Source organism: Rhincodon typus, chromosome 42, assembly GCF_021869965.1.
Source record: "Rhincodon typus isolate 14 chromosome 42, sRhiTyp1.1, whole genome shotgun sequence".
In the NCBI taxonomy this organism is placed as follows: Eukaryota; Metazoa; Chordata; class Chondrichthyes; order Orectolobiformes; family Rhincodontidae; genus Rhincodon; species Rhincodon typus.
In genome coordinates this window covers 6409478-6421033 of record NC_063373.1, presented here as the reverse complement: position 1 = coordinate 6421033, position 11556 = coordinate 6409478, and the positions used below count along the sequence as shown (strand labels likewise).

The 11556-nt window shown below is 44.7% G+C and overlaps 1 protein-coding gene across 1 annotated transcript in view; it reads right to left on the bottom strand.

The window, feature by feature from the left end:
• Positions 1-11556, bottom strand: part of LOC109922249 (gastrula zinc finger protein XlCGF57.1-like) — a 25735-nt gene that overhangs the window by 13242 nt on the left and 937 nt on the right. The window contains exon 2 of the mRNA XM_048619307.1: positions 10018-11383. Within this exon, the coding sequence (XP_048475264.1) occupies positions 10018-11128 (1111 nt within the window). The 5' untranslated portion in view covers positions 11129-11383. The remainder of the gene's footprint in view (positions 1-10017; positions 11384-11556) is intronic.

The following is an 11556-nucleotide window of genomic DNA, read 5'->3' as shown; positions in this document are numbered from 1 at the left end:
CCGCAGTTCTTTCGCTTTCTACTTTATAACGAATTTCTGACTGCAAATAAGATAGGCAGACTGCTGTATTACAAGACCATAAATAACACATCAAATATATACACATTAAAATACTCGACATCTGTGTTCTATTTTTAAAGGTATCGCCAGTTTACTTGTGAAAATCAGGCCATTCTTCGAGCCAGACAAATAAATGTATCAAACTAAGAGAGCAAAGGAAGTCAATATCTTTAAGAGAGAGACCTAGACCAAACTTTTCAGAGTCCACCCCCTCCCTGGAGTCACTTTCTTTCCCTCCAGTGACTGCAAATCAACAAATTCAACCCAGAATGAGAACAGAAATGGAAAAGGGTGTGGGTGAGAATAGAGAATATTGTGCTCACAGATGTTGAACAGAGCCGGAAGTTGCAGTCTGGGGATGAAGCTCAATCTTCATTCAGAGAGAGAGGAGCAGCAGCTTTCCGGGCCAGGATTGGGCAGCTTCCGGAGCTCATTGTCCAACTTCCGCATTCGGACAATAGGGGAGCTATGATTGGCTGGAGGACCAGACCCTTTCCGGTCCTCCAGAGCTTCCCATTGGTCAACCCGCCGCGGGGCGAACAATGGAGACGACTGAGCGCCGCTGTACGTGCGCATCTGTTCCACAGAGCGGTTTCCCTTTCGCTAGGCATTCTGGGACTACCGGGCGTCATGACGCTGCATGTAGAGATGTGTCCACATCTCTAGCCCTGTCTCTGCAATCCTGGCACTGAGATGAAAACGCGAAGGAGAGAAGGAAGAGTTACGCATATTTAGTTAGTCGCTGGACTTCATTGTGAGTCCCCCTTAAGCCAAAGAGCTTTGTGACTTCAGGGATAAAGATTTAGATACCTGGGCGACATGTTGTGATCGGGAATAAGTGCCTGTGAATGGGAACCCAGGAGTTAGAACCATCAGGGGAGGAGATATGCGGAAAAAAACAGTAAAAGGGTAATGATCTATAGAGCAGAGAGAGGTACACGAACAGTAAAAGATGAGAAGTCGAGACAGAGTCCAAAAAAGAGACCCATGCATGAATGATGTATTATGGCTTATGGATGATGTATTAAATAATTGCACCTGTCTTTTCCAAAAAGCAGGTGTAACACAAGAAGGAGAATAAGTCAAAATAAATAAGAAGAGGTAATGGATGAATTGTCAGCACTTAGAGTTGAAGGAAGTGAGAATGAAAACTGTAGAGGCATTGACCATAATCTTTCAGTCTTCCCTATACTTGGGTGTTGTCAGAGAACTGGAGACTTGCAGACATTACGCCCTGGTTCAATACATTTGCAAGGAGAAGCTTGGCAATAACAGACCAGTCAGTTTGACTCGGATAGTCAGAAAATGACTCGAATCAATAATCTGAGATAGATTTTAGAGCCAGGTAAAAAAAAATGGGTTAATTTGGAATAGCCAGCATGGATTTCTTAAGGACAGATCGTGTATAACTAAGTTGACTGAGTTCCTTGAAGAAGTAACAAATTTTATGAGGATAATACTGTCAATGAGGTGTACATGAACTTGCAAAGTATTTGATGCAGGACCACGCAACAGACCTGTGAGAAAAGTTATAGCTCATGGAATAAATGGGACAGTGGCCATATGGATACAAAATTGCCTGAATGGTAGGAAGCAGCGTGTAATTATTAATGTATGTTTTAAGGCTGGAAGAAGATTTGTGGTGGAGTTCCCCAGGGCCTGTAATGGAACCCTTGTTTTTCTTGGTTTTATGCAGAATGTCACCAAACCTGGGGGCATTGTAAACTGTGAGGAGCTCAGATTAGAAATTCAAAAGGAAAGCAACAAACTGGTGGAGTGAGCAGATAGATAGTAGATTATGTTCAGTGCAGAGAAGTGTGATATGATTTGTTTTGCTCAGAAGAACATGGAGAGCCAATATAAAATAAGGTGTACTACTCAAACGGTATATAAGAGCAGAGTGTATATATTTGTAAGCCATTAAAGGTACGTGGAGACTGCAGTTAATAAAACAAAAATGTCCAATATTCATAACGGAGTAGAGTACAAGAACGGGGAATCTGTGCTGAAACTACCTGGACTACTGTGTACAATTCTAGTCTCCTCACTTGAGAAAAGATGTACTGTTACTGGAGGGTGTACAGAGGAGGTTTACTAGGTTGATTCTGGAGTTGAGAGGGTTGATATTTGAGGAGATATTGAGTAGACTGGGACTATACGCATTGGAACTTAGAAGAATGAGGGGCAATATTATAGACACATGTAAAATATTGAAGGGAACAGCCAAGACAGAAACAGAGAGTTTGCTTTTAATGGTGGGTGAGACTAGAACTAGGGGGCATAGTTTCAACATAAGGGGGGAGCAGATTTGGGACTGAGTTGAAGATGAACTTCTTCACCCAAAGGGTGGTGAACCTGTGGATTTCCCTGCCCAGTGAAGCAGCTGAGGCTACCTTGTTGAGTGTTTGTAAGGCGAAGATAAATAGATTTTTGAACAGTAAAGGAATTAATGGTAACTGGGCAGGTGACTGGAGCTGAGTCCACAAAAAATCAGCCATGATCTTATTGAATAGCAGAGCAGGCTCGAAGGGTCAGATGGTCTACTATTTCTTATGTTCTTATATAGGACACTTGCTGTATCTCAGCTGGAGATTTGTGTTCAGTTCCAGGCACCACTCTTTCAGAAGGATGTGAGTGCATTAGAGAGTGAAGGGTTTTTTTAGAATAGTTCTGGGAATGAGACACTTGAATTATCAAGATAGATCAGAGAGCTTGGAACTGTTTTCCTTGGAGACGAGAATGCAAAGAGGAGATTTGATTTAAGTTTTCAGGGTAGACATGGATCAAGATTGAACGGGCATGAATTTAAAGTGATTTGCAAAATAATGAAATGTGATGTGAGAAGAACCTTTCACATGGAAAATAAGAAAGGTTTGGAATGGACTCGCTGAAAATGTAGTGGAGGCAGATTAAACAGGGGCATTCAGGAGTACTTTAGATGATTATTTTCAAAGGGAAAAACGGACAAGGTTATGGTGAAAAGGCAGGAGAATCACCTTAAGACACGACCCTCATTTGAAGAGCCAGTTAGCTTCTTCTGCACTGTAACAGTTTTGTGATTGTGCTTTTTTTTGGTCCTCTTTGACTAAAGAGTGTGTATTGTAGGTTTATTATTTAGGGGGACGTTAGTGTGTATTTACATTTCGCTATTATTGACTATATCCTAACTAGTTATTGCATCTTCATTCAGCATGTTTTTTTTTGATAATAAACCAATAATTGTGTTAGTTAGGAAACCTTGTTTTGATAGGTATTTACTTGGTTATCTTGGCAACTGAAATAAAATATTGTATTTTATGCTGTGACCTGGAGTGCAGTGTGACGACATCTGGTACTCCTCCTCCAGCCTCGGTTCTAACACAAGCAGTTGGCTTGTCATGTGTGGAATTCACCACCCTGAGCCAGTTTCCTGAGCGCACCTCATGTGAAACAGGTAAATGAATGAAATTTGCACACACATCACTGCCTTGTGTACCATGGTGGTTGGAAATCTGCTAATGTCCTTGACATTGTTCCCCTGATTAACTCTTCTTCACAAGCCGCTGTGGGGCTTCACGTTGCACTTTGTGTTTCCCTGCTTACACATGTCACAAAATGCTGGGCACCACTACAGCGGGTGAGATAAACTACATCTCATACAAGATTTGGAGCTTCTATAGACGCTATTGAGGGCTACAATAGCTCTTGCAGAGTCAAGCACCTGAAGAAGCTGTTGGCTCACTACAATGGCTTTCAACCAGCATCCTTCATCTAAGACTAAATTGATGGTATAACCTTTGGGGTTTGTCTGAAAGGGTTTTCTGAAAGACTTAATGGATGTAGAGTTCCATCAGCCTTTCTTTGATTAGATTTTATTATTGTCACATGTACCTAGGTACAGTGAAAAGTTTTGTTTTGTGTGCAGTACAGGCAGATCATTACCACACAAAGTGCATCAAGGTTATAGAACAGAACGAAGAATATAAAAGTACGGCTGCAGAGAAAGTTCACAAAGAGCAAAATCAACATTCAAATTTTAAATTTGAGAGGTCCGTTTGTAAGTCTGATAACAGCGGGGAAGAAGCTGTTCTTGAATCTGTTGATCCGTGTATTCAACTTCTGTATCTTCTGTCCAACGGAACAGGTTGGAAGGGATTATAACCGGGCTGGGAGGAGTCTTTGATTATGTTGGCTGCCTTCCCAAGGTAGCAAGAAGTATAGGTGGAGTCAATGGATGAAAAGTTGGTTTGCGTGATGAACTGGGCTGTATTCATGACTCCTGGGCACAGCAGTTGCTGTACCAAGCTGTGATACATCGGGATAGAATGCTTTCTATGATGCATCTATAAAAATCGGTAACAGTCTTTACAGATGTGCTAAATTTCCTTATCCTCCTGAGAAAGTAGACGTGTTGTTGTGTTTTCTTGATCATAGCATCAACGTGGGTAGACCAGGACAGATCATCATTCCTAGGAACTTGACACTCTCAACCATCTCCACCTCACCACCATTGATGTAAACAGGGGCAGGCCCGCCACTTTCCTTCCTGCAGTCAATGACCAGTTCTTTTGTTTTGCTGATATTGAGGAAGAGATTGTGATCTTGACACCACGCCACCAAGCACTCTATCTCTTTACTGTATTCTGTCTCGTTATTGTTTGAGATCGGGCCTACAATGGTGGTGTCGTCAGTGAACTTTAGATGGAGTTAAGATGAAATGTGGCCACACAGTCACGATTGTATAGGGAGTATATCACATTCTGTACCTTTACTTTGCGATCTATCTTTAAATTGGTCAATTGACTCACCCAGCTATTGTTGGTATGACATCAAACTGGTCTTCTAAAAGTTGGAAATACATTTCTAGGATCTTTGTGGTCATCATTAGAAATACGAAAGGAATTCACTCTTCTTAATCCTTTATTTCCATGAAACAATTAAGAGTCTGACTGCATACCTTTTCTTATCAATCATTTGCTGATCCAAAAACTAAAGATTTAAGCTTTAGTTAAATCACAAACTCTAGACAGAGTGTGAGTGGCATATCAATCCATGCTGAGATCTTTGTTTCCATCTATACTTTGTAGCACTATGCCTTTTTAAAAAAAATGTATAAAATTGTCTACTTGCAACATCTGCTTTTTGATTACTTTTCCTGATAGTTTATCTTTTATTTTTGTCTTCTTATTGTTGCCGCAAGGGGGTTAAATTTGGTGATGGCACTAACATAATAAGTAAAGAGGTCATAAGGAGTCTGTAAAGTGTTATTGATAGGTTAAGCGAATGAGTAAAGACTAGGTAGGAGATTAATGAAGGAAAACTTGGAAACCTGATCATCTTAGCAGAAACAATAGAAAAGCAGTATGGAGCGAGACTGAAAATCCCAGAGGTACAGAAAGATTCAGGTATCCTAGTACACAATAAAGTCAGTATAAAGCAGCAACTGAGTAAGGCAGGAAATGGAATATTGTCATTTACAGCAAAGAGGTTGAATATAAAGTAGCGACGTTTTGCTCCATTTGTCAATGGTATTGGTGAGACCACAGGTGGAGTCCAAATTTGGTCTTTTTATTTGAGAAAGGATCTGAAGCAGTTCAGAGCAGGTTCACTCAACTTATATCGGGGACAGGGGGAATGTCATTGTAGGCCTATATCAGTTGGAGCTTGGAAGAATAAAAGATGATCTGATTGAGGTGTGTAACATCTTGAGAGCACTTAAAGGGAGTCATACATTCACCCTGCTGTGGCAGGAACTAGAAATAAGTGGCCTCCCATTTAAGAAAGGAGAGTTTTGTTTTTCCTCTCAGAGGTTCCTGAGTCTTTGGAATTCATTTCTTCAGAGAGCAGCATGGGTTGGCACAGTGGTTAGCATAGCAGCCTCACAGCACCAGGGACCCAGTCTGATTCCACCTGCAGGCGTGGAGTTTACATGTTCTGAGTCTGCATGGATTTCTGCCCGGTGCTCCAGTTTCCTCCCACAGTCCAAAGATGTGCAGGTTAGGTGGATTGGCTGTGCCAAAATGTCCATAGTGTCCAGGGATGTGCAGGCTAAGAGGGGGTTGGCTATGGGAAACGTGGGGCTACAGGAGGGCTGGATCCTCTTCAGAGGGTCAACACAAGCCTCTTTTTTTGCACGGTAGGGATTCTAGCAGTGGAGGTGTGGTCATTGAATAATTTTAAGGCAGATACAGAAAATCTATTGAGTAGTAAGGTGGGCAAACATTTTCAGAAGTGGAGTGGAGGCCACAATCAGTTGAGCAAAGCTCTTACCGAATGGCAGACCAGACAGAATAGCTTGTACCCAATTTGTACATTTGTTTTATCGGATCTTTCAGCCATCCAACTGGGGGCACAGTGGCTAGCGCTGCAGCCTCACGGCACCAGGGACCTGGGTTCGATCCCATCCTCACGTAACAGCATGGAGTTTGCACATTCTCCCTGTGTCTGCATGTGTTTGCTCTGGTTTCCTCCCACAGTCCCAAGATGTGCAGTGCAGCTGGATTGGCCATGCTAAATTGCCCATAGTGTCCAGGGATGTGCAGGCTACGTGGGTTAGCCATGGGAAATGCGGGGTGGGATGCTCTTTGGATGGTCAGTGTGGGCTAGATGGCCCACTCCCACAGTGTAGGGATTCTAGAACTCCCTGGAGCCCATACCTGACCAGATGACAGTTTTTACACTGGGCTTTATCCAAGCTTCGGAGCCACTTCCTCAAAATATCAACAAACTCACGAAACAATAAAATACATCAGTTTTATCTACTGTTGTGTTATCTTAAGAGCAGTTTACATATACCAATGAATAGTATACACTTGTTTCATGGTTACTGACATCCAATTACAATCAGTGGTTCTGGTTATTTCATTTGTCTCACCTTATTGAATTCAACTAACTGCAGTATCTAGACACTTGTCTAATTACAATATCCAACATCTATAGAGAACATTTTTTGTCCTTGACCGTTATCTTGATTGTTATTGTTAGATCTCATTGTTATCGAAGATTTTTCTTTGTCCCTATTATCAAAGGTTTTCTTTGTCTAACATCTTCCTGGCTTTTCTATAGTTAGCACCACATATTCTGCCCATGTCAACATTTTCCCTGCCAAGCCTATAAATGAGGATTTCATGAGAAACCTCAGAGAGTGGTGAGTGTGTGGAACTCACGACCATAGTGAGTGATTGGAGTGAAAGGCATAACAACCAAGGGTCAGGAGGAACTTCTTCACCCAAAGGGTTGTGAATCTGTGGAATTCCCTGCCCAGTGAAGCGGTTGAAGCTACCTCGCTGAATGTGTTTTAAGGCAAGGCTGGATAAATTTTTGAACAGTAAAGGAATTAAGGGTTATGGTGAATGGGCGGGTAAGTGGAGCTGAGTCTCAAAGAGATCAGCCATGATCTTATTGAATGGCGGGGCAGGCTCGAGGGGCCAGATGGCCTACTCCTGCTCCTAGTTCTTATGTTCTTTTGTTTGCAAGCCAATACAAAAGGTGCGTCACTATCACTGGATTCACAACACAGTAAAATTAAAATATGCAATATCCCTTAATTGTTCCTAACAAGACTTTATGAAGAACTGATTTTGCACACCAAAATTATAATTTAAACACCAAAAAATTAACAATTATAAATACTGCAACTTTAATAGGGCAAAGTTAAACAAGATAAACTAATTAATAGCAATGAGTTAAGCCTATTGATCATGTCCCCCACCGTCTCACAGACAGAGACTTAAGGGGTAAATTAGAAAAGAAAATAATTGCAATTTGCCAATTCAAACCAACAGTTTTAAACAATGGTTTGCCAAGTCTTTGTGCAATCCTTGGATGATGAGTTGTTCACAGGCACATAACCATATGTCTAATTTTAAAAGTCACTTCTGAATGTGAATGGTTCAGTGGTCGCCCCGATGTATTCAGCTATTTCTTATATACTGGGACGTGTTCCGGAAAAAAGTCAACAGTTCTTCAAATGGACAGAAAAACTAGCGAGAGTAAAGCAGCCAGTGGCCGAAGCTTCCAAAATTTGCACCTTCCAAAAAAAACAGACAAATGCAGTTTTCTGTCTCTTTAAAATAAAAAATAACATTCTTTGTGGTTGGCTGCTTAGAACGAGTCCTCCCTTGACCGACCAACTCAACAACCAACCAGCTGCAGCCCTGAACAAGACAACATACAGTGTTGTTTTGTCCACAGTATTCCTTAAGTTAGCAAATAGGTTTCATTATCCTCCAGGCTGGTCACCGATGGCTAACATCTGTGTTTGTCTTTCTTCTCTTTTAAGCATGCGGCTGTTCCTCTGATTTGAACCTCAACTCTCAGTCTCAAAAATAAAACAACAATAAAAGAACAGCAGTGAGGGTCTTGATAACGACAACAATACGTTTCAGGGGGAAGCCAAATACAGACATGACAGAGAAAGGGATACGAGGATATGAAGAAAGGTGAGCAGGGGCTCACGTGGAACATAAATACCGACAGAGATCAGCTGAGGTGATTGGCTTGGCCCTGTGCTGGAGATTCAATGGGACAGAGACAGGTGTATCTATTTTAGATCGACTTCTGACAGGTGTAGAAATGATATTTACCATCCAGGCTACAATAAATTTCTTTCATCAGCTTCTACGGATTATTTCAGTGTAAATAGGCAGGCCCAGGCTCAAACAGCATGAGCCCCACTGAAAACAAAGTGGTTGAAGACCAGCCATTCCAGCAGAAAAAAAGCCTGATGTCCCTCCCACATCACCCACTATCAGAATGAATATAGTTCAGTCCTGGATGTAATTCACAACATCAATATTGACAAAATCCACCTCCTGTCTTGACTAATGAAGCTTTGGGTGTTCCCATAGGTTGGAAAATTAATGAGAAAACCCAGTGTAGGGGTTCCCCTTGATTCTTACAGCCCGCACCTTGAAGGGGAGCAGTTCCCTCTCTCTCTCTCTCTTATTCAATTTAACATTATCATTTTCCAGTTCGGTTCCAGCCCTGCCTGGATCACATCAACTCGACATTTTCTCCTCCAGGATGAGTTCTCAGTAGCACATAAACAAGTAACAAATCCAACACGGATGTAAAAGCTCTCTCTTTACCTCAGTCCACCCTGCGGATGGTTATTACTGAGTATTACTTATACCAAGCCCTGACTGTCCCATCCCTGTTGTTATCCCTTTTACATGAAATGCATAAATGCATTTATTTCAGATTGACTTATTGCAGCAGTGAAAGTGCGATTAAGATCGAGAACGAGATTTTTTTAAAAAAACATACTTTTTCCTTTGTTTCTGCGGATCGTGGGAATGTGCAGGCCCGGCTCGAAGAGCCCACCGGAAGTGAGAGCAGCCAGTCCAGCAGAGAGAAAAATTACAGGGAGGCAACGGCCTGGTGGAATTGTCACTGGACTGTTAACCCAGATAATGTTCTGGGGAGAGAGATAGTAGGGACTGCAGATGCTGGAGAATCTGAGATATACAAGGTGTAGAACTGGATGAACATGGCAGGCCAAGCAGCATCAGAGGGGCAGGAAGGCTGACGTTTCGGGCCTCGATCCTTCTTCAGAAAAGGGTCTAGGCCCGAAACGTCAGCCTTCCTGCTCCTCTGATGCTTCAATGTTCTGGGGAACCCAAGTTCAAATCCTGCCAAGGCAGATGGTGGAATTTGAATTCAATAAAGGATCTGGATTTAAGAGTCCAATGAAATGACCAGGAATCCAGTGTCAATTGTGGGGAAAAAGCCATCTGGTTCACTAATATCCTTTAGGGAAGGAAGGTGCCATCCTTACCTGGTCTGGGCCTACATGGGACTCCAGAGCAATGTGGTTGACTCTCAACTACCCTCTGGGCAATAAGGGATGGCCCGGGCCAGTGACACCCACGAATGAATAAAGGGGGAAAGAGGAAACCACCCTCCTGTCCCTTCCCACAGTCCGAACCAAAGCGGTTCAGTCCTGGGCTGAAGCGGAGGCTTGGGATCGCCGGTGCCCACGCTGGTGTCTCAGCAAGTTGCAGGACAGGGTGAACGTGCGGCCGCACTCGGTGCAAGCGAACGGCCTCTCGCCGGTGTGAACCCGCCGGTGCCTCAGGAGGTCGGACGAGTCGACGAAGCCTTTGCCGCACACCGAGCAGCTGAACAGCCTGTCGCCGGTGTGACCCCGCTGGTGGGCCAGCAGGTGGTACGAGCGAGTGAAGCCCTTCCCGCACACCGGGCAGGTGAACGGCCTCTCCCCGGTGTGGATCCGCTGGTGCCTCAGCAGGGCGGAAGAGTCACTGAATCCCTTCCCGCACTCGGGGCAGGAGAACGGCCTCTCCCCGGTGTGGACCCGCCGGTGGGCCAGCAGGTTGGAAGACTGGGTAAACCTCTTCCCGCACTCGGGGCAGCCGAAGGGCATCTCCCTGGTGTGGACCCTCCTGTGGGTGTGCAGGGCGGACGACCGGCTGAACGCCTTCCCGCACTCGGAGCATGAGAACGGCCTCTCCCCGGTGTGGACCCGCCGGTGGGTCCGCAGGGCCGAAGGGTCGCCGAAATCCTTGCCGCACACCGAGCAGGTGAACGGCCTCTCCCCGGTGTGCACCCTCTGGTGGATCAGCAAGTGGGACGAGAGGCTGAAGCCCTTGCCGCACACCGAGCAGGAGAAAGGCCTCTCCCCGGTGTGGACCCGCCGGTGGGTCTGAAGGTGGGAAGCCTGGGTGAAGCCTTTCCCGCACTCGGAGCAGGAGAACGGCCTCTCCCCGGTGTGGACCCGCTGGTGAGCCACTAGGTGGGAGGAATGAGTGAAGCCCTTCCCGCAGGTAGAGCAAGTGAACGGCCTCTCCCCGGTGTGGACCCTCTGGTGGGCCAAGAGGTGCGAGGCCTGGGTGAACCCTTTCCCGCACACCGAGCAGGTGGACCGCCAGTCCCCGGTATGGACCCGCTGGTGGGTCAGCAGGTGGGAGGCCTGTACGAACCCTTTCCCACACTCGGAGCAGCTGAACGGCCTCTCCCCGGTGTGACTGCGCCGGTGAGTTTCCAGGGCAGACGGGACGCGGAAACCTTTCCCGCAGTCCCCGCACTTCCACGGTCTCTCCACGCTGCGGGATTCCTCGGGTTTCTCCATTTGAAGCTTCTGGGACACACACACGTGTACGATCCCTCTTCTTCTCCCCCCGCCGCTGTGAATTCCTTTCTCAAGCTGTTTTCAGTTTCGTTCCACGCTCAGGGCCCTGCAACACTCTCACTTGGACTTTTCCAGTCTCACTGATGCTGAAGCAGGAGCAAATAGCACAAACATTTCTCCTTCTCACAGAACCACCGTCCCAAAAAAATGTTTAGGTCCTGACTCTTAATTTTGAGACTCCCGTCTTCAAATCTTCTGTTAAAAAAAAAAGATTACAAAAGTCATCACTTTCAGTCTAGGATAGAAATTCAGAACAAACAATTCTAGTTTCTGTGGAACAATCTGTCTTTTTGTTATTCCACAAAACTGAAAACACCATCCCTCTCTCTCTCTCCCTCTGCCACAACTAATTCACCTGAAGGTGCTGA